At 38.6% G+C, this 23,399-nt stretch overlaps 1 protein-coding gene across 1 annotated transcript in view; it reads left to right on the top strand.

Annotated features, from left to right (window-relative positions):
- Window positions 1-4,866: 4,866 nt before the first annotated feature.
- Window positions 4,867-23,399, top strand: part of LOC134839406 (TATA element modulatory factor-like) — an 83,998-nt gene continuing 65,465 nt past the window's right edge. Inside the window, exons 1-8 of the mRNA XM_063854944.1 lie at window positions 4,867-4,988; window positions 5,529-5,615; window positions 5,688-5,954; window positions 19,039-20,261; window positions 20,358-20,402; window positions 20,484-20,587; window positions 22,719-22,874; window positions 23,228-23,395. Of these exons, the coding sequence (XP_063711014.1) occupies window positions 4,871-4,988; window positions 5,529-5,615; window positions 5,688-5,954; window positions 19,039-20,261; window positions 20,358-20,402; window positions 20,484-20,587; window positions 22,719-22,874; window positions 23,228-23,395 (2,168 nt within the window). The 5' untranslated portion in view covers window positions 4,867-4,870. The remainder of the gene's footprint in view (window positions 4,989-5,528; window positions 5,616-5,687; window positions 5,955-19,038; window positions 20,262-20,357; window positions 20,403-20,483; window positions 20,588-22,718; window positions 22,875-23,227; window positions 23,396-23,399) is intronic.

Here is a 23,399-nt window from a genome sequence, read left to right on the forward strand (position 1 = left end):
TCGAATTACCGTGTTGTTCTTCTTCGACTAAAGGCAACAATTCGGGAAAAATTTCGGAAAGTTCATTGATGTGTTTCTTGCAGAATGGTTATCTAACATGCGCACGCTATTCTTTTCACGTGATTGTCAAGTGCCTTCAGGACACGCCACGCGTCCTTCAGGTTTTTCAACTCGTGCTTTTTGATTCAAACTAAATTTCTTTTATGAAACTTGTCCTAATAAAATTGATCCTAAAACTTTAATTAGAACAGTTTGGCCTCAAGCTGCTTCAGATTTGGTAACTCGCTAAGCAGCCAAAGGGTCACTTTTGTTCGAATATATTTGTGAACTTGAGATCATGAAAGAGTGCTTTAGTTGTTGTTAAGTAGTACACATTATCGATAACACGTACAAACAGAGTAAGAAATTCTTTGTATTTCAACCTTGTGAATTAGCTGAGCTGGCATAACTAGGGTCTGTCACTCAGTTGGGAGACTTTGAACTGACTTAAACCAGTATCATGTTACCAGAATACTCTTATCTAAGAACTTTTGGGGTTTAGCTCATCATTGGCTGCAGCATTTAATCATTAAAGTTTTTTTGTGGGGATCGATTAAAATGTAATCCAGCCTTAAGAACGACTAAAACAAATCATAACAAGGATAGCCTGTTACTGTGCAAATAGCACAGAGTGTTCTGGCCCACTTTTTCATATATTCTTTACCAAACTAGTGTTTAGTTTTTAAAGAAAAATGCAGAAACTAATTAGTTTTTGAGGACTGATTAGTTTCATGAACGGAGATTTAACCAGTCTTAGAACTCGTTCCAAATTGGTTGAACTAAGCTTGCTTGCCGTAATTGATTTGTTACAAGGAGCAAAATCTAGCACTTTGCCTTTTGTATGGTGTGTGGTAGTCTGATTTTTGCAAAAATCTCAAACTTAGAAAAAAAAAGTTTATTTTAATTTTCTTAAAATTTAATTCTTCATGTTATTACTGCTCCATAGACCTTGAAAGGCCTCGCCCTGATACTAGCAGTCTTGTTATTTTCTAATAGCCTAGAAACGGTTAAATGTGAAATACAGGCAGAAGGTCGACCTATGGTACACTAACTATCCGGATTGGTCCACTTGATATCGAAAAAGCAAATGACAAATTCGCAAATTTTGGCTGCTAACGCTGGTTTTAAGCGTTTCAACAACAACTATCAAAGTCTTTTCAGCAATAAAATTAAATTAAAACAAGGTCTGTTCAGTTTTCTATCCCTCTTTGAAAGGTAAAAAGGTGTTTTTATCATTTTTTTAGCTCTAAAATAGTTATGGGCATAAAACTACAGGAAAAATGTCAACTTTTGATATTAAACTCAAAATATTGATCCAGTGGTTTTCGAATTATAGAAAAAACCTCAAAGCAATTTTGGCAGTTTTCGGCCACCAGCGTTGAGTGTCGTCATTGTCTTTACTTCCAAATCTCAAGTTTTAAACAACAACAAATTGTTTTTGGTACAAAAATCCTGGGACATAAAACATAAAGGTTTGAGACTCCCTACCTCACCTTCTCGGTCTCAAAATTCTCTGAACAAATTATAAAGCTAGACTGAACCAATCAGAGGTTCCTTGCCCTCCGAGTAGCTCTTGGCGCGGAAACCACTTTACTAAATCGTTCGCTGATCATGATGGTTAAAAACTTGAATATGTTCATCAAAGAGCGCAATAACACACTTAATTATTTTGGACCGGAAACTACACTGCTATGGAAAGTAGAGAAAATCCTTATTGACGACTGACTAACGTCGTGTAATTTAACTCTATGAGTTTTTTAACATCTCGATCTAGCAAATAAGTTTTGTCTATTCCAGAGACCGAGAGCCGTGTTAAGAGCCAAGCAGAGCTTACTTACTTTTTGCTAATTTTCAAGACTACCTCATGGCTGGGTCTCAGTATCCCCAGGTTACGTGGTGATTGTTAAATTCAGGCCTAAAAACTTTCCTGAAAACTTTTTTTGAAGATCCAGTTTTGAAACTATAGGAGTTGGATTGGCTTTTCCTGATTCTCAACTAATCACGTTCCAAGAAAAACTACGATCGAAGTGAGCTTTCGTGTTCGTCGAAGTCTCCAAGCTAGCAGTTTTTGTCAAAGAAATTGGCTGGCTTCCTACTTCCTAACAAGAACACAAGCACGGTGAATGAAAAATACAAAAACCAAAATAAAAAACCAAAAGGAAGACAAGATAGATAATTAGGCAAGGAATGTGACAGGTCAGTAAAAAATTTAGAGGGCATTGATTTGCCAAAATGGGAGCAGAGAATTTTTTATCCCTGGGACCCCAAGCCCGGTTCGGGATGAATTCAATGAACTTTATTTTTTTTGGCTGATGTAGATATATTTTATCCCAACTGAAAAATCAGAACTTAACTTGTATGAGATTGAAACAGCAGGGAACTTCCGCAAATGAAACAGACACAATCCGATTGAAACAGACACCATCCGATGGGGGGTTGAAAAAAGATGGAAAATATTTCAAAAACAACGCTTTTTTAGCAGTAGCAATCGATGTCAGGTATTGTATCGTGAAAAAACAAAATGAAGCCAAAATGCTCTATTTCTTACAGTCAGATCAATTCAAAACAATGAACAAACTTGATTTTTCATGGTGTTGAAAAATGAGATAGACATTAACAAAGCGCTGTTGAGTCTGAAAAAAGACAATTACATAAATGAAAATCTTTACAACAAATTGAGGTCAACAGTTAGTCAACCGGCTCGTTTGTTTGGTTTAGCAGAAGTACACAAAAGAAAAACCACTCTGCCTTGTTCTATCTCTGCCGGAATCAATATGACAACTTGAACAAAACATTGGCAAAGTTTTTTTTTGAAAAGAGGGAGCGAACATAGAAACAAACACACAAGAAGCACGAGAGATTTTTGAGAAGGTTGAATTGGACTGCGACGAGAACATACTTTTTTAGATAATAAAAATTAGTACACTAATGTTCAACTCAAAAAGGCTATCGATATTGCACTCAGAAAATTTTATGAGCAAGAGAAACCTCAAGATATTGCACATAATGTTTTGAAGATACTGCTAAAAGTAGCTATAGGTCGAGTACATTTTAAGTGCAATGATATGTGGTATGCAGAAAAGATTGGCTTTGCTATGGGAAAATTTCTTGTAGTCATACAAGCGAATTTGTGGATGACAGCGTTTGAACCGTTTCAAAAAAAGAGAGTCCCATAATTTGCTAGCCCATCGAAACTCAAGGTGGTTTTCGTCCCGAATTTAGGAAAAAAATTACGCATAGGTGTTGAATGTGAAAACTGGTTAAATTGATTCCATCAAAAATGTAGTAAACGTCAAGAAACTGATTAAAGGAAAAAAACAAATACTGTTTGGTTTTGCTCGTCACGCCGTGAGTTGAAAGAAAGAGACCAACCCTCAGAGGGAATGAAAATTTTTCTGCGAAAAGTGGATGATATCGTGAGAACTGTGAAAGTACATCCGGGAGAAATATTAAACGATGCAAGTAAATTGCATCCATATCCACAGTTCTTACATCAGAAAAGGCTAATTGAAACGCAACTTAACCTTTCGTGACATTAACGTAAGCGTGAACTCACGGAAAATTTTTTGTATCAAAAACCAACTGATAGAAGACAATTGTAATCATTAGGCGTTGCGATCCACTCCAAAAAAACTTAATAGAATGCGCAGTTCGTCGAAGTTTTAGAAGGACTTCAAAAATGAATAAAATTGAAGAGGCCATAAAAGTGAATAAGCAATGGGTTGACAACGATTACCCAGAATCTTGGCCCTAGTTTCATTCAAAAAGTTTTGTGTGAGAGTGGAGGAAAATAGTTTTTGCCTTTTTGACTTTTTGAAAAACTTACGTGTTACGAGTGTTGATATCGAGAGACTGACAAAAACTGACAAAAAAGTTTTCTCCTGCCAGACTGACAAAAAATTTTCTTCAGTGCAGCGTGTCTCCAGCCAGCCACCACCGAAACGTATTCTTGAAGAGAAACATGGCTTTGCTGAACGAGTAAATGGCGCTATCCTATGATTTATTGATACTACGCCTAATAAATAAAGCTTTTTAAAACAATTGTTTTTTGAATTGTAGATAAAAAGTAATCCTAGCGCAATCCAATAATCCGTGCTCTTTTTATAGTATTACTGGTCTTGTCGGCCGTTAAATTTTGTGTCATTGTCAGGTCACGTTTTTTTTCATCAATTCTGTAGCAATTCCGGAAAAGGAGCAAATCCAATTTCCATTCCTGTACTCGGAGTTAACTCAATTCCAATTCTCAATTCCCACGGACGTGTCGGTTTTCAATTCCATCAAAGGTCAATTAGTTGACAACCCTGCCTTATGATGCACTAATGTGCGAAAACGTTCATAGTTTACAGTTTTTCCTTTGCGATAAGCAAGGGTATTGCAATCGTGTACTTGACTTTTTCCCCAAAAACAACTTTGTCCACACTTCTAGAGGAAAATCTCCTCTTCTAGATGATCTTCACTTATCGATTTTAATAACCCGTATCGATTTTATTTGTATGGACATCAACACTTGTCATCTTCTCTTATCATTATCACTTCCTTATCTGGAAAATATCAAGGATTTTGACTGGAATACGTGATGAAGGGACTCCTGACTGTAACCTCGGTTACTATGATACTTTTGACCTTCTGATTACCTAGTTGAGAATAATAATTTAAAAAATCTTCATTTTTGAAACCCTGTGATGCACAAGATGTGCTAAAACGTTTGATATGACAATTTCAAATTCTCATTCTGTCGAAATCAATGAGAAAAGCCCGTAAATATAACGCCAACTATCGTAATTGAATAGAAAATTTTTGGACCATGTGACTTTGTTTTTCAGACATGTAAATGAGTTGGTTTTCACAGAAAGATTGGTCCTCTCTGGCTCAGTCTGCTAAAACAGCTTTGAGTACTGCTCAGAAAACTATCGATCGAGCTTTAGACATTGACGAGGAAAACAAAATTGGTTAGCTATTGAACTTAGTTTTTTCGCTATAAAAGGTTTTGAATGTAATGAGATTAACATAACCGGTTACATAGCAGTAAGTAGACAAGCCCGTATAATTATCTAGTTCGTTAGTTTGCTGCTTTTCCAGTTTTCCCCCTTTCAAAATAACTTTTTATGTTTGTTTTACGAGTTATTACGGCTAAATGCGTGATGTTTCGCTGCAAAGTATGAAGAAGAAATCTGTTATGAATTTGTCGATTTGTTCACCACGCAAAATTTCATAGCATTATGACAACGTTAAATAGACTTTTCAAAATTGAAATTGAAAAGGGTGGAAACTGGAAAAGAGCCTATTTGTCTACTTGCTGATGAGTATGAATACATTGTTGTCTACTTACAAGACCGCACTCCCAACAATTATGACTGCCTTAACCAAATGTAGAATCAGTTTCATCGTTATCTAGAGTCTATCGAAGAGATTTTTAAAACATTTTTTACATAAATCAGAAGGTCACAAGTTATGGTAACCGACAGCTTACCAAGATTGAATTGTTTCAGCTGGTGATCAATGGTCAGTCCCTCAGTCGGTGCAACCAAGCTCCTCAAAAGTTGACACTGATTCCTTCTTTGAAAGTTTCCTATCCCGTATGTTTTCTGGTATAAAGTTCATTTTTTCAATTTTGTTTTTCATTTTTAAAGTATATGGATTGCTTCTAGCACATTCAGCCGATAATTTATCCACCACTCCAACTTTGCGTCCGCCCTCACCTGCCCGTTCATTAAACAAAGAAGCAGCAGAGTCGTCCTCCAGTATCCCAAGACAGAGGCTCTTTTCAGATGGAGGTCATACAGGATCTGCGCAATCTAGTGGAGATGCAGCCAAAGAGATCGAACTTTCATCATCGACGCAAATATCGGACAATACACACCGCCGAGTGAAATCATCCGGCAACGTGTCTACTGGTAGCAGTCAAAAATCTAATGGTAGCTAATATATCTAACTAGCTAAAATTTTAATACCCGACCCGACTCCAAATAAAAAAAAGTAAATTATAAAAGGGGCCCTTCCGTTTAGATACGGTCGTGCACAAGCTGGATAGGGCCCATACCAGCATTATATAAATACATCAATAAACAATATTGCGGGAATTAAGTCAAGTCAGCATTTAATGCATTGTCATTAAAAGTAGTTACTTCAACCGTCCCTCCTCTAGAAGAGCACTAATTGAATTGTCTATGAATTGCGTCTTACGCAGTGATCTGCACCCCCGTATACAAAGGATAGCGCTACTGAGCAGCACGAAGCTTATCTTAGTTCTTATATAGTTTATTGTTTCTGAGTAGCTTTCATGCCTTTTTTCACTAAGTTTTTCAGCTATGCGCTGCATTTTCCGAGTAGCTGCAGGTGCGGCACCACCAGTGCAGCCAAAAGTGAACAGGCAGAAGCTGCTCTGTTTGACTTGTTGAACTCTCTGTTGTTATTTTGAGTTTTTTAGTGATTCGTGGTACTTATAGGAGTCTTTCCTTCGTGAAATTTTTGCATGTGAGTTGAAGACTTTGACATCAAAGAAGGTTCGGCTAAACCTTGAGCCCCATAATCCGTTTGCTTTTACATCTAGTCGAGCGTCTTCATCAGTTGTGGTTGAATTGTTGACAAAGCTCTCGCCTTGCAACGACCGAAGTTTCGGCTCGATTTCAACATCAAAGCAAACCTCGCTCATGAGGTTGGCAAATGTATCTCTGAAATCGTTATGCCTCATGTGGGTGTATCCACCCTTTGCACAGTGAACGGCGTGAGTTAGGTTGAAAGATTGACCACATGCACATGTGAGTGGAATGTTGGTTGGTTCCCATCCATATCTGAGATAATTCGCATCCCGGAATTAGGATTTATTCAGGTTAAAATTATATCTGCTAAGTGGCAGTGCATTTAACCAGTTCGAGGCTCTTTTTTCGGAGGCCAGCTCAGATGCATATTTTTTATTGTCTTTCTGTCGCTCAAGTTGTTCAAAATGTTAGTTGTCTTTTGGTTTTTTCTTTCGGTTTTAGGTGTTTTTATTTTTGCATAGATTTTATCTTGCTCAGATATAGCTGTTAATGGGTCGTATGTGTCTAGAACTGACGATGTTCTAATTGACCATTCTAAAAAATTCTCGTAGGCAGAAGTTGGCTTGATATTTCGACAACTCGTTTCCAGTAATGGGTGGTCTAAATTTTCAGACAAAGAAGCGATGTCTCTAAGTTGATGGCTGATATTATCCTTACCAATTAAATTCGGAATGAGAGTTTCCTGCAGTATCTTCTCGCAGCCCTTTTGTATTGGGGGTAATAATGTTTTCTGTAGTATTGGGGGTAGTTCTAGCTAAAAACGACAATTTTTCTTGTACCCATTTGGTGTAACAGGAGTACACGTTTTGTGGTGATGTTTTCGCGACCTTCCAAGTTTTTTCAGTATTTTATTATGTTCTTGAGTTTCTAAGAAAGTTTTACTTTTAGTCTCGGATCCTATGACAGAACTAAGTACTCTGGCCCCTTTCTTCTTTTCAATTTCGGTATTTTTGAATAGTTTTATCGCCTCATTGTTTTTTTCAAATTTTACAGTGAGCTGGCATTTCGATGCTTTTACATGATATCCGAAATATTTTCCGTGTTTGATAATGTTGTCAAGAACTCTTCGCAGGCTTTTCAAATTTCCGACTGCGTTCCCATCGTCTGCATACCATTTCTGTGGTAGGCTGTTATCGTTGCTTAGTTTTTTTAAAGGTAAAGTGGCTAGCCCGTACATTGCCATTGCTAATGGGTCTCCTTGTTTGGTTCCTTCTCTAGATAGGATAACTTTTCTTTATTTACGAAGAGTTTGGATGGATTAGAGGTTTGTGTAGCGGGCAGTATAGAAGGGCATATATTTGCTATGTTTTTCAAAGCAAGGTTCCGGTTTAGGGAGTTGAATGCATTTCCCGCGTCTATGAGTAATATTGCATCGGAATCTGCTTTCTCGTATTGCTTCCTAAGCGTATGAATTGCACATTCGATTCCACATTTTTGGCCAAGGCACAGTTGGTAATTCGATCCGAGTACCAAAGTTCGCTTTTTAAGCACTTAGTGATCGTTCTACTTATTATTCTGCGGATGACTTCGCCTATGCCTATTAGCATGACTCCTGGGCTTTTATCAAGTGGAATTAGACGACAGGCATTATCTGGTTCAAGAAGCTCATGACTTAGTGTTTCTGTCAATATTTTCTGTGCGATTTTGGCTAGTGTCTTGGATGTTTCAACTGACTGTTGACCAAAGTGCGTTAGTATGCGTCTCCACTCATTTGCATCCAGACCTGAGGGTCCATGAGAACCATGTGTTGTCATGGCAGCCTTCCTAATTTTCTGGGCGTTTTTTTGGTCGAATGTGGATGATTGGAAAAGGATTGTATCTTCGGATCATGATGTTATATGGTTGCTGTTTACTGGCTCCGCGGGAGGGTGTTTCTCGATGAGGATTTGCTCAACAGTTTGACCTTTGACGGTTTCCTCGAACTCCCTTGGAGGTATCAGTTATTTTAGCAACAGCACTCGATATTTTTCCAGTGCTCATTAATTTATTTAATTGCTGCGCTTCAGTTTCTACTTTCTTTTTCTTACGCTTTGCCGAGCGCATTTGAGGTGCTTTTCCCTCGTTAAAAAGGTCGTCCAGTTCGCCCTTATGCCATTGCTTAAGCCTTCTTGCTATAGTTTTGCTGTTCGAACCATCACTCTCCGATTTGGTTTTGCATAGCATGAGGTGAGGGAATATCATTGTTGCGTGCAATGCCTATGTTTTCTTGCGTTTCAATTAACGAGTTGAGGATTCTTTTTAAAGATTCTATAAAGTTAAACCCAATTCTTTTTTTTTGCGAGGATCATGAAGACTGGTTTCCAGTGCACTACTTGGCTGTAGATTGTTCTTATTTTATATTTTAGTTAGGTGTGGGATTTGACCAGGGGTCGGGTCTGGCTGTTACAGTTTCGTTGTTTTTTGCAATGGCAGGATTTTGATCGTTGGTCGAAGGAGCTTGTTGAGGTTGAGTTGGAGGGGCTTGAATGTCATTTGTAGTGTTGTATGTAATCAGGGAGGTGCAGCGATTGCAGCTGAAATTTTTGTTGTGGTGGCTGGCTCGGTTAAGGCCGCTACATTTTATATGCATGTAGGCTGCGTATGTTGTGCACCAATTTCCACGGCCGCGTAGGTCGTTGTTACATATGTTACAATGTGTTTGATCGAACATTATCTGCGGAGAAACGGTATCTTCAGATTATCAAAAGAATTTATAAATAATATAAGCAAAAAAATTGTTAAGATTTAATCATCGAAGATCGAAGTGGATGCCATCTTGGCAGAACATTTGAGGGGTTACATTTAAGTTAAGATTGGGCGAAACAATGAGTATGTGTGGATGAACAATTTTATTAATTAATTTAAACAGCACAGGATGTTGAATGTAGAGTTTGCGATTAACATTATTGTTCTTGGAGCTTTGGATTGTTGTGGGGATAATTAGGGTTTTGGGCTAGAACTTGTTTGTAATTAGGTTGATTAAGTTTTTCCACTTCTGCTCTTTTTTTCTTGGATGCAGCCTAATATGATTGAACCCGGCGATAATGGTAACTGTATTAGGGCGCTTTGGTCTGTATTGTAATACTGTTTCATATAGATCTTGTAGTGTGGCGACGCGGTAAGAGTCGATTGTAGATTTTACTAGAGCTGGTTTGATATATTTTGTCCTTGATGTGCCAATTACAAGCTTCTGTGAGAAGTCAGGGATGCGCCTTGCCGGGAATCGGGGCATCCACCTGAAACACAGACAGCGAAGGCAACGGAGAACCTCTTACGTAGAAAGTTGGGGGATAGTTGGGCAAAGAATGAGTTTAATTTGAATCTAAAAAAAGTGATAGGTAGGAACGGTACAACCTGTGTTGTTGAAGGGTAGTTGCACCTGCTCACTCCTTCTTGCGTCTAGATACGCCAGGGAAGCTTCACTCGCCTACGGCTGGGACGGCGAGATTTGGTAAGATAATCAGAAGAGGAAAGCCCAGCGCGCATATGATTTGAAAGCGCACAAGCGGTAAATTTGAGCAAAGACTATTTAATTAGTTTATCACAACAATTAGGCTAACTGACTCCAAATGGACGAATTTCAAACTGACTCCAAATGGACTAATATTGATTTTGAGACTATGAGTTTCTCTATGAAAGGGATTGTTTCCTGGCCTTAGCTAAGAGTACCAAGTTGCTTTCGGGCACAAGTAACTGAGTGACCCACAGTAATTAATTGGCTTTTCAATTGAACTTATAACCGGGTACTGGACTTTTTTCCCGTAAGTAACTTTTGGACTTCTGATCAGTTAGTTTCCTATTTATCCAATTATCTCAAATCGTTTTTTAGTTAACAGTAATGAACGCAGTGAGTACTCTTACATAGATTTTGGCGATGTTTTCAGTTTGTTTTTTGAGGAAACTTTTTGTTTTCCTAGCAAAATCAGCTACCATAAATAACCATCGGTTAGGCTGAGTGGTATAACATATTAAAGCCCTTTCAGTCCTGATTGGAAGGACATTAAAAGTTCAAAAAAGTTTTTCCAGTGTCGAGAAAAACCGGTTTGAAGTTTTTTGATTTTCGTCTATTTTCGAGCGAGTGAGCAGGCTTACATTAGCTTATTTATGCGTAATTTAAGCCTTGAAAATTTAGTTTTACTCAAATAAAGTTAGTTTTTGGAGTTTTTAGCTTCATCTTAGGAATCAAAAATCTGGGAAAATTTTTCGAAAAAAAATTAATACTTTTTGATTTTTTGTTTTTCTTGTTATTTGTCTTCAAAAGCTGTTGTCCAATTTGCACATTTTACAATGACTGACGAAAATACCTAAGCTCTATTTTTTCGCTCAGATTCATTTATCAGACCACGCCGGTTGCACAGTAACCGGCTATTCTTATTCCTTTTAGTAAATGGAAGGCAAACTCCACTTCCGAACAGCAACACTGTAGAGGTCACGAAAAACGTGATTGACTTCGTTTTTCGAAAGTGGATTTTTGTTTGCAGAGTTCCCAGCGGAACAAAAAAAAATTACCCATTGATCCAGTATTCTCAAATTGGGTTAATTTAATCAAAAAAGCACCAGTCATTAATTTAAAATTTAATAGTCGAAAGTGGACGTTTTTTCAAAAAACGAGTTAGTTTTTTTTTCTGTTTCCTTGCGGTCATTGCTCTTTTCCGACTATCAGTTGGCTATGTTCAAAAAAATGTCAATCATAAATTGCTCATAGAGCTTTGAGGGCATGTCTAACTCATTTTGAGATTAATGCGGTTTAATTTTCCTCTGTTATTTGTTTGGTCTGGTTAATTTAAATCAGCACTGTATTTAATCAAAAAGAATCAAAAGTTCCGAACACGAAAAAGTAAAACTAAAAAAATTTGCGCCGTTTTTTTTTCGTGGTTTTGACAGATTATCTGACCGAAAGCCTAGAATTTTGATAGTAATTGTAAACTAGGTATATTTAGTAAAAAAAAATTGCCTCCATATTAAAATATAGGATGAAAAAAATCCAAAATGCCTGCAGAATTTTTTGCAGAATATACATATGTCCTAAGAAGGCACTAAAAGAAGTTTCAAAAAGTGATTTTATGGATTCTACTAAGTTATCGCGGCATTGCTTGATTTATAATAAAACAATTTTAAGCCTATTAAAATCGCTTTATCCGCTCGAAATTGGACTAAAAATTAGTTTTGACGTGTTTATCTTATCTTGTAACTGAGAAATTTTTTGGAAGTTTTTAAGGGCGTTCGAATCACGGCTAAAAGGGTTTGAATATGATCTATCACTCGACACATTCTGATGATTATTGGCGTTTTCAATGGTCGGAACAAATATCAGATTTCTAATGTCTTAAAAAAACAAATGACTCTGCGTAGTATTTATCAGCTTCATTATCTATGCTGCGAGTTTTGACTATAACTTTTGTATGTCTATTTCTTAGTTCATTTTTGTAAGGGTTTCTTAATTTATTTTTGTGCTCATTAAGTTTGTCATACCCGTAGGTATGCGTAATGTTTAATATTGAATCCGAACGGATTGGCGAGCTAATTATGAACGAGACTAAGACGTAAATAAGACAACTGAATCATAACTGTTTATTTTTATTTTCTGTTGGCAATTCACTAAGCTCATTGTTTAGCCTTGTCTTTCAGGGTCACTTGACCAGCTCAACGCAGTGAGCCCAATAAATAACTATACATAATATATATTGCCAATCCGGCCGGATGACATTCCCCCTCCTAACAAAAAATAAATATGTATATATATCAAATTTGAGTTTTACGTCCCCTTAGGACCTGAGTTTTACGTCACCGTGGGACTGGAATGACTTTGAGTTTTACGTCACCGTGAGACTGGATTGAGTTTTTTATTGTTTCTCTGTTGCTATTTGCTCCTCTTTGTTCCCCTTTCTTCTCTTGGTGCTCTTCAAAGTCATTCGCTTCCTCCACATTCTGTACATTCATCACCGACAGTACTTCCAGGTCCGTAGTTGATTTTTCAGGGCTATGCGCAGGGGATACCTGATCTACTATTTTAGTCGTGCTGGTTTGATCTTTCGGGCGAACGCATCTAGAAATGTTAGGCACGCTTGGTATTCGGGTGACTTTTCATGGAAACCCATCTCTGTGATGAGGTTTTTTAGGCTAGGTGGCATCTGATCTGGTGTTTTCGTTTCTTGGCTGCTTGTTCGTCTATCGGTAGGTGAATCAACGGAGAATTTCTTAGTAGGCGATTGTAGAGTGTCCTCTACTGCATTTATGGGAATTGGGTTTCCCAATGCACCGGCAAGTGTGGACGGACTGTCTGGATCTAGTCGATTTTCGTGTCGGTTTTGATTGTAGTTGCTTAGACTGATGTTGTTTTGACTCCGGTGTTGCCTTCTGGCTAACCCTCTTGGGTGACGGAGCTAAATTTTCGGACATGGATGATCTCGAATCAGTTGTTGAGCCAGAAGTGGCCGCACGCTCTTTTTCTCGTCTTTGATCCGATTGGAACTCCATCACTCGTGTCGGCGTTTTTGAAGTCGGGCGTCCCCCAGTTCTTTTCCCCGTCGCTTTCCGTTTTGATGGGCTGTTTTTTTTTCGTGTTAGCTTCACGGGTAGACCTGAAGCCTCTTCTTTAAACATCGGGTGTCGTGGTGCACTCGGGTTTTCTATATCTAAAAAACGTAAACAAGGACTAGTTCTCCGAGCGGATTCATATGCCACGTAATCACTGAGCGTTGAGGGGCGACATGGACCATAAATTAGAGGGTTAGGTACGAATGCAAAACCACTGTTTCTTAGTAGCCGTGGTTGTTTTCCTTTTGTTTAGACCCACGCCGTATGTGGTGTGTAAGTTAGGTTTTTTCCATCGATCGTTTTGTGTTTTTGTTCAAAAGTTTTTGGGACTTTCAATTTCGTAGCCAATCCAATTGTTTTTCTTGCTACTTGCTCCGCCTTCTTTCTTATTATTTGATCAGGTTGCTGTTGTATCCCTTTATATCATAAATTTAATCTTTCTTTTCTAGTGCTACCGCTTTTCTAGTTTTCACACCTGTTGTGGTATGTGGTTGATTGTCCACAATTCCAGTGTTCTCAGCAACAATTGGCTCTGGTATTCTGAGTTTGATGCACAGTTCTTCCTCTGACCACTTCTGCAGGTCGTGCATTATTTCTTCTGGGTGAGTCAGATTTTTCCGATCTAAACAAGCGTGTTTAGCGTTCTCCCAATTTAGATTACTAGGTGATCTATTAGTCGTTATATTCGAAAGTGGTGTGTTAGATTTCCGGCCGATATGTGCTTCGAAAGGTGTGATTTTAGTCACTCCGTGCGGAGTTATTCTTTACGTTTTGATTATTTCTGCCACGCTCGATGCAATTTTGAACGGTGCACTTCTTGGATCAATTCACATGACGCCGAGTAGTCGTTTCAATGTTTGTATCAATCTTTCTACGACAACAATGGATCTATGGTCGTCTACCGGTGCAAACAATAGCTTTGTTGTTTGATTTACAGAATAGTTGAAATTTTTTAGCGCGAATCGTTTGAGCCTGATCGCACCTTAACCGGCGAGGTACTTCATTATTTGAAATGTATCGTTGCATAAATTTTAATGCAACGTCCACTTTTGTGTTTGAAACTACCTTAGCCGTTGGGAATTTTGACCATTTATCTACTGCCACTAAAATGTAAGCGTCTCTACTTAACTCGTCGGGGAGCGGTCCCGCAAAATCCAGTTGGACTTCTTCATTTGGTTCAACTACAGGTTCCATTTGGAAAGAATGTTGCTTACCGATAATTCATTTTAAGTTTTTATCTTGTTGTGTACGTTCTCGACATCTTAACGCCATTTGTACTACTGTCCTGTGTATATGCGGGAACCAGATATTTTGGCAGAGATCGAGCATGGCCGCAGAACCGGGATGCGTGAGATGTAGGCTGTCCAGCACCGTTTGCCTGAGTTGCGTTGGTAGGACTATGCGGTCGTCGATTAAGAGGCAGTCGTCTTTCACATGCAGACGATTTCATATGTTGTACCAGTATCCGCCAGACGACAATTTGAGTGCGTTCCAGTCCCGTTTTCGTACGAAGTTGACAAGCGGTCTTAAATTCTTGTCCTTTCGGGTGGCCGCTGCGATGAAGTTAACCCCCAACACTTTTTGGAGTTTTCTTCTATAGAGTGGTGTATCGTCTTCTTCTGTGTTGATCTCCCTGTCGATTGTGGCGAAAATTTCGTTCACGATGAGATTGTGGCTAGCCTCCAATTGAGTTGTTGTCATAGTGGGAGGTTCGTTATTTGGTTGGAGTTCTTGTATACTGACGTTAGGGTCCACACGGCTTACGCAGTATCCGTAAGTTTCCTTTGTTTCGATTGAAAGATCCGTTTGGAGGATTACATTAACTGGCATAGTTGTTGTTTGCGTGGCAGTTGTTGAAGTTACTTTCATTGTTGGCGGCGTTTTCCCACTAGATCCCTCTGTTGAGTCAGTGAACACAATTTTTGGCAAGGTTGCTGGTTTTCGTTTATGTTCTTTCTTGCGTCCTTGACGGCGTCTGGTTTTAGTTTCACGTCTGATTGTTTTTTCTTTGGTGGTCTTCTATGCCAAGGCGGATCAGATAGGCTCTCCTCTCTAACTGACTCTCCTTGCCATTGGTATTTGTTTGTGTGTTCTCTTGTTGAACCTCGTTCTTCTTTCTGTTCTTTGAGTATGAATCCTCCTGTAAATTCTGTCATAATTTGTTTTCTCATTTTTTCTGACCGTCTTTCGTTGAGTTGATTTGTGCGATTTATATCGCGAGCTTTTTAATTTTTTGTCGTTGACTGAATTTGAGAATGGGTTGTGAGCGAATGATTCGGTTTTGCTTTGGATCAGGTTTGAGTGTTTGACCGCTTATGTAATGACTGCTATGATCATAATGCGATTGAAGTATTGGTTGGTTTAATTTCGTCCCTTTTTTTCCTCGCGTTTTTTGATCAGCCGATAGGGCGCTAGTTTCCTATTGGCTAATTGGTTTAAAATTCATTTGTCAATCATTTCAAAATTGTTAACGAATGAGTTGATTGACGCCACAACAAATTCCTCATCGTACGCGCTGGGGGGTGTTGCAATTCAACCAGATTTCGGGATATATAGTCAACTAATCCCATTTTGCTCCCTGCCAGATGTTTGATATCGAAGTTAAAAGGGATTAATCGGTCAATCCATCTTGAGCCTACTTTGACTTGTCTTGGATCTTTCACTGGCGTTTAAAGCACTGATCAAAGCTTGATGGTCGGTAATTACCGTAAAGTTTTTTTCGTAAAGATAATATTTGAAGTGCTCAATCGCCCACACGACCCCCAGGAGTTCTAACTCATTTACTGAATATTTTTCGTCTAACGAGTTAAGGAATCTTGATGCCTACGCGATAGCCTCCCACCGCTCGTTTGTGTTTTTTTTCTAATGCTGCGCCGATTCCGTATGTAGATGCATCGCAAAGTACTCGTGCGTCGAGGTTTTGGTAAAAGTGTTTGTTTTGTGTAATTTCTGTGACAAACTTTTTAATATTATGGAATGCGGAATCATGCTCCGACGACCAAATAAGTGTTTTGTGTTTGCCTGTATTCTTAAGAAGGGGACGGAGTGCTGCCGCGGCCTGTGCCAAATGTGGGATGTACCTTGTAAGATGATGTATTGATCCCATGAAACTTTTAAGTTGTTTAAACGTTTTAGGTGGAAGTTTTTCTATTGCGTCTGTTTTTCTTGAAAGGGGGGTAGTTCCTTCACTATCTATATGAAATCCAAGCCATTCAATTTGTTTGCATGCGAACTAACACTTATCCTATGATATTGCGAGGTTTTCTTCATCCAGTCTGTGAAGAACTTTTTCCAGTGTTTCCTTATGTTTTTCTATCGATCCTTTTGTGATGATCAGAATGTCATCTAAATACGCGTAAGTATTTTTACAATTGGTTATTGTAAGATCGATCGCTTTCTGAAATTCTGCCGGCATGTCTGTCAGGCCGTAGAACCCAGTTTCGAACTGAAAAGTTCCCGTGGCATTTCCCCCTATGAGACTAAAATTACATTGTTCTCTCGTTTTCTTATCCAACGGAATTTGTGAATATCGTAAATCAAGGGAAGAGAATAGCGTTTGTTCTTTCGTATCAGATTTTTTTGTTTGCGATGTTATCGAGTAAAAGATCAATAATTGGAATTTGATACTTGTTTTTGTGAATGAACCTGTTAAATTTCTTAGAGTCCAGCGCAAGTATGACTGTTTGGTCTTTTTTACTGTTATTACGATCGTACTGATAAATTGTTTATCAGAACACTTTTCCAAATTTATTATATGATTTTGGTCGATTAGTTTGTTGAGTTCGTTTTCCACTCTTTCTTGTAGATGAATCGGAATACGTCGACCCTTTTATTGAATCGGTGTAACGCCCGGGATGAATTGTGTTTTCTTTACATGATTTTTTGTTTTTCCAATTCTCACGCATAAGTTTTCGAAGTTTTTTCTTACCCAATGTTTTATACCGGGGTTTGATGTGTTTTCTTCTGTTATAATCAACCTTTGCTTATGCTGTGGTTGTTCTTGAATTAATTTTATACCGATGCTTGAGAGTAAATTACGGCCGAAAATGTTGGCCTTTTGGCCGTTGACCACGATAAATGGAGCCGACTGGATAGTCCACCCACCGGATTCTATTGCTAGGATTAGTCGTCTCTTCAGAATAATAACTTTTCCTTTATAGCAAGCTAGATTTCGTGCGGTATTTTCCGGCGGGATTTTTTTTTAATAGTAGTTTTATCGTTTTGATGTATTCGACGTGCCGTAGTTTCATTTAGGAATGAAATTGGACTCCGTGAATCCGCAATGGCAAGAATTTCCTCGGATTTTGTTTTTAGTTTCACAATATGTCCATTTAAATCTTCCTCACTCATTTTCGCCGTTTGTTTAATTTCGAATGAATCTGAATTTTACAAAATGGAATAATTATCTCTTTGTAATTCCTCCCAACCGTTTTGTGACGTGAAATCTGCGAAAGCCACTGGGTCATTATCCTCGTTGTCCTGGTGCTGGCTTTCATTTTCATCTCGTGATTCATTATCAGCGTTATTTTGATGAAATTTTACATGATTCAGCGACATACCTTTGCAAAACGTCCGCGTTTTGCACATTTCGTGCAAATTTGATCTCGGGCTGGACATGATTGTAAATGGTTTGGGCTAAACGGATTTCCTTATTTGTAGCATTATTTTTGTGGAGCGTAATTTTGTGTACTTCTGTTTTGATTTCCCCTTGTGTTTTTATTTTGTCTTCCCCCCGAGTACTTTCCTCTATTGTTGTTCTGAAAAGGAGATGAAAATCCGCCACGTTGAATGTAACGCATTGGCTCTTGCTTGATCGCAACGGACGAATTTGTTCCGATGGGGTTTAACTTCATAGTTTTGCTATGTTCAAGCCCTTCTCGCGTCTCATTGCATATTCATATGCTTCTTGTGTTCTTGTTTCAGCCAGTAATTCCTCGGCGATTTTTTCATTGTTCATGTGGGCGATGAACATATCACGAACCCATTCATTTTCCCTATCTCCACAGTCTGCGCGGGACGCTAACTACTAGATCCGCGTGTAATTGTTCTAGTGTTTCATTTTTTCTTTGTTTACGGCAGATAAAGTTGTATCTTTCGAATGCTATGATTCTATGGGTAATAAAAATTTCTTCTAATACCTGTATTAGCTGTCTTGTCATTGTCGTCTGTATATTTAGCCCTGGTCGCTTCTGTTGGACCTGTCTCTGACCTTCCATGCCTAGGCATAGAAATAGGTAGCTTCGCTCTCTCGCATCCGCTTCGTCCCAGTTTACGGAGTTACACATAACGCCTTTGTCTCTTGCTTTGTGGTAACTATTCTCACAATTTACATTCTTTTCTTGGTTTCTTACATCTCTATTTCTCCGTTGTGCGTCCGTTTCTCCCTGTATCTCGACTTCCAAAATTGGTTCAGATGGCAGAGTAACCTCAGGTTTCTCACGTAGTAGATTTCGGATCTCTATTCCGTCTTTTGCGAAAACCGCGAGCTCTACAAGTGCCAACCACTTACTCCATTCTAGTGGGGGCTCTGCTGATGCTTTCTCCCAGAACGAGTTTATATTGAGAGGGTTTTTCGCTGATCCTGCTGACTGCGCCATGTCATACCCGTAGGTATGCGTAATGTTTAATATTGAATCCGAATGGATTGGTGAGCTAATTATGAAAGAGACTAAGACGTAAATAAGACAACTGAATCATAACTGTTTATTTTTATCTTCTGTTGACAAATCACTAAATTCCTTGTTTAGCCTTGTCTTTCAAGGTCACTTGACCAGCTCAACGCAGTGAGCCTAATAAATAACTATACATAATATATATTGCCAATCCTAATAAATAACTATACATAATATATATTGCCAATCCGGATGACAAAGTTCATAGGTTAAGTTATCAAAGATTACTCAGTGAGTTTTTTAAGCTCAGAAGTGCATTGATATTATTTTAGGCATGTCTTCAGCTTCCGAATCTATAGAAGTCTTGTCATTTCTATCATCAGAGAAAATGGGCGAATCGTACTATCAAGATTTTGCATCTCCGCCCAAGCTCAACGTGCTCCACAAAGCGCTAAAACACGGAGACGGATCATCTTCCAGTTCTGGAAATAACCAGCACTCGCCTAATAGTGGTTCAGACTATGGTGTAGAGGAATCTGCGTCACCTTCAGAACCTGGGGACTCAGAAATTCCTCTTAATGAACATGAACCCAGTGAAGAAGCACCCGTTGCTGAACAACGCAATATACATCAAAACGAACAAATATCTGTAAATGTTTCGTCCGAACGTTTAGGGTCCTCAAATACGGAAGTTACAAATAGTTCCCAAACAGTTCAATCGTGGTTAATGGTCACAGACTCAACGGCCAGCACCATCTCAACAAGTAGTACTGTGGTCTCTACCAGTCCTACAGTGTCCGCCTTTCAACCCGATCTGCTTCCGGTTAACAGCGATGAGAGCATTGCGACATTGGAGCCAGTAGCCCAAGATTTATATTCTTTTCATGGTGATCATTCTGAAAACAGTGGCAGTTCAACTCTAGAGATCAGAGCCATAACACCACCAGATATCCAGCAAATGACATCACATTATAATCCAACACCAATGTCTGATTCTCTGCAACCCTTGCCTGACGTGCAATTAAACACATCGTTCAATCAAAGTGAAGACGGTGAGACTGTTGTTCAGATTCCAGACTTGACAAATAGTTCCAGAGAACGACCGGATATTTTTCCATCTGAAGAGGTGCCTGGAAGTCCAAGACAGAATCAGGCAGTTGATTTAGTAGTTCAAGAATTGGATGTCATAAGTGCAGTGGATCAGAGCTCTGCGCGATTGAACGAAGAACTAGCAAATAACGAAGAGTTACTCCGGGCGGACGAAAGAGTGGACACAGCACCCAACGCGATTGACGTTGTAGTTCAAGAGTTAGACGTCGTCCAAGGCATGGATCTGCCGTCTAGTAATGCTATGACATCATTAGATATTTTGCCTACAAATATGGAACCTGATTTAACCAGAGGCGAAGATGGAAGTAGATATCGAGAAGAAGAAGTTTCAGCAAATGAAATTGCGATGCAACAGATAAGTATTTTGAATGAACTTCCAGCTGCTACAATGGATCGAACCGGATCCGCCAATGCTTCAATGCACTCGAGCTCACCTGAAAACCAGGTGAGTTAATCTGTAGTATGAATAGTATAATCATATGCATGTCTAAACCAATTCAAAAATAATTGTGACGGCTGAATAAAGTTAAAGGTGTTTTAGCTGAGAGAAGGAGAGCGAACTGCAATAATCGACGAGTTGTTAGAGGTATGCGTAATTTAGACTAAAACTCATCGAAGTTTGACTCGGATATCTGAAGTATCCTATATATCATTGCTTTGATAATAGAAGATCCAGAGTCTGGAGGAAACTGTGCATGCCAGAGAGCATCAGCTGATATCTGTGAACAAGAGGGCAACTGATGCACAAGAGGAGAACGAAGAGCTGAGAAGGTAAAATGATTATCGATATTTATGTTCTTAATGGAACGGACAGTTTGGGTTAAAATTAGTTCCAACTCTTCACACTTGCGAAAGCAAGAGTCTTGTAATCGGGAACAAGACTTTTCCCCCCGTAAACAACTTTTCTTATAAATTTAACTTGATTTATTTTTACATCTTAACAATTTCCTGGTTCTTGTGCACTTGGAATAGAGTTAATGCCGTCGTCTTTGTACCCTAAGGTGCGGGGTTCGAATCCCGGCCGGATGTTTTTTTCAGTATGTATGCGATTGATTTTTTTTTCGGTAAAAATTGATTTGTCTTGACTTTCGTTTATTTGCTCAAGTTTTGTCGGCTTAATTGCCACTTGCTGATTTTTCTGATGCTGTAAGCAAGTATAATGGTTGTTGAAAGTGTTGTTTATTGTAGTTTCAGAGGGACTTGTAATTTTTTAAAGTGGTATTAAAAATTCTTTTTTTTTTTCGGCTCAACTGGTGTCTGCTCTAAAAATGTTGTTTTGTTTCCGCTTCGTAAGTTTTGTTCCGCTGCCAAATTAGAGTTCAAATGTCTTGCTTGTTATGCTTGCCTAGAATTCCTGTTTGCTAAAAACAAATGTTATGAAAATGCATGGGATTGGGTTTTATTTTTATTTTTTTTTCTGAGACGCTTTGGATTTTTTCACTTTTAGCAAATTTTTTCTCGAGACTAGCAGTAGAAAGAATGAAATTCACCTGTGTGTCTGCATAATTGGCTAGTCTGTTTTTACTATACCCCTCTTCTGTCCACAGCTTTCGAAAAAGTCAGTGAGGAATATTTGAACCATATTTTTGGTTTTTTCTCTTTTTATTTTTCTAGAAAATCAACCTCGCAAATCTGTAATTGTAAGTGAAATGGAAATAACGGGTTGTGGGAAGCTCCCCTGCATTATCGGCTCTTCATAAATTATTTACACAAAAAAAGATCGCTCTCGGAAAAGCCATGTACTATATATTCTCAAAAACTAAATTCCCATATTTAAGATTTTTTTGGTTCAATCCAAAGAACTGGTTATGTAAAGCTGCTCTGTGTACGCGACTACACCTAAATTTTTTTGCACAAAGTTATGGCCCTCGGAAATGTCAGTTTTGATTTTTTAACCGTTTTTTAAAACACTGACTTTTCTCGAGAACTACCATCCCAAATCGGAGTTTTTGGATTCATTCCAAAAAACGGAATGTGGGAAGCTCTTTTGCATCAGCTACTACGCCCAAATTTATCTAACGCAAGGCTATGTTACTGGGGAAGTTTTTGATTTGCTGACCGTTTCTTGGACTTTTTAGACGCGATAATTATCCTGCCAAATTTGATATCAAAGGCTTAATCGGAAAAACAAGTTGTTGTAAGCCTGCTCCATAGTTGGCTACCCCAACTTGACCGTTTTTTTGGAATTTTTTGACTTAACTCGAAAAGTACTGTTCCAATTTTCATGTTAAGTATTCAATCCCGCGGAATAAAAACTTTACCTAGTTGGGTTCATGTTATCAAAAAAAGCGATAATCATAAATTGTTCTAGAAATTCAAAGAGCTTAAAAGGCATCTATTTTTTTCTTTGAAATTCGAAATTTTTTCAAGAAAGTCAGTGTTCAGGGTTTACTTGCGTTCATTAATCTTTTCTAATCTTCGATTGGCTATGTTTTAGAAACTTTTTAGATTTTTAAAAATTCACTACAATCTGAGATGAAAATTTCAATCGAAAGAACCGGTCGCGAGAATTTTTCTTGCTGAAGCGGAGAAAGTTTTGTAAAAGAAAATTCCAATATCTCAAAAATTTTGACTCCTCTCACTTATTTTATTAGAGAAGCAATTACAGGTTTGGGCGAAGTCCAATTTTTGAAATGACGTATTGCGTCTCGCATCAGTAGTAAAAAAAATTGACAGCATCAAATACGTACCTCCAGCTTCAGCTGGCCCCCGAGTTGTCTTATTTTTTCAATGTTTTAGTTTTTTGATCGATTTAAGTTTTTTTTTGTGTTTTTGTTGCCTCTGTTGAGAAGTTTTTGGCAGAACTCAATTTGAAAGGGCTTTTTTATCCTTTGCTTTCCGAAATTATTCAGCTTGAGATAGTGTTATGGTCTGAATTAATGGCTGAATGTCGTTTTTTCAGTCAGCTGGAGATGCAGTTTCAGAGGCTGGACGAGGAGACCAGTAGGTTGAATGAAGCACACCAGCTGGAGCTGAACACAGTCACCATCAAGTACAACTCCAGCCAGCAGAGACTGAAGGAGCTGGAGAAACAGATGCACGACTTCAAAACTGCATCGTAAGCAAATTATGGTCATTACAGACGACATGCTGAGATTAGAATACTCAATTATTAATAGACTAATAAGACAGGCCAATCTTTTCTATGAAAGTATTAGTTTGATGGTCTGCTTGACAAGTTCATTTAGAGGTCGTTGAGTTTTAAGGAATCGGCTGACTGACAGAAGCGCTGTTTTATAGTATCAGAGTTGCGGCAAAGGGTCGACAATCTCAAGTTACCGCGGTATTGAATAAAACTTTGAGGGTTTGCGTAAATAAAATTAATTCATAACCACTAGTGGCTGGCAAGATTAATGATGAAGTCAGTTGAAGTGAATGGAAGTCTTGACAATTAGTGAATTCTGCTGTCAGGTCTTTCTCGGCGCAGCTGCAGGCGTCGTTGAGTCAGAAGGATGCGATGATTGAGGAGATGAGGGCTGAAGGTGAGAAGTTGGCCCAGGAGGAATACAAGAAGAACAGTCTCATCAAGAAACTCAAGGCCAAAGAGAAAGAACTGCAGACCAGTCTGGACAAAACCAAGTAA

The sequence above is a fragment of the Symsagittifera roscoffensis genome, chromosome 2 (genome assembly GCF_963678635.1).
Source record: "Symsagittifera roscoffensis chromosome 2, txSymRosc1.1, whole genome shotgun sequence".
Lineage (NCBI taxonomy): Eukaryota > Metazoa > Xenacoelomorpha > Acoela > Convolutidae > Symsagittifera > Symsagittifera roscoffensis.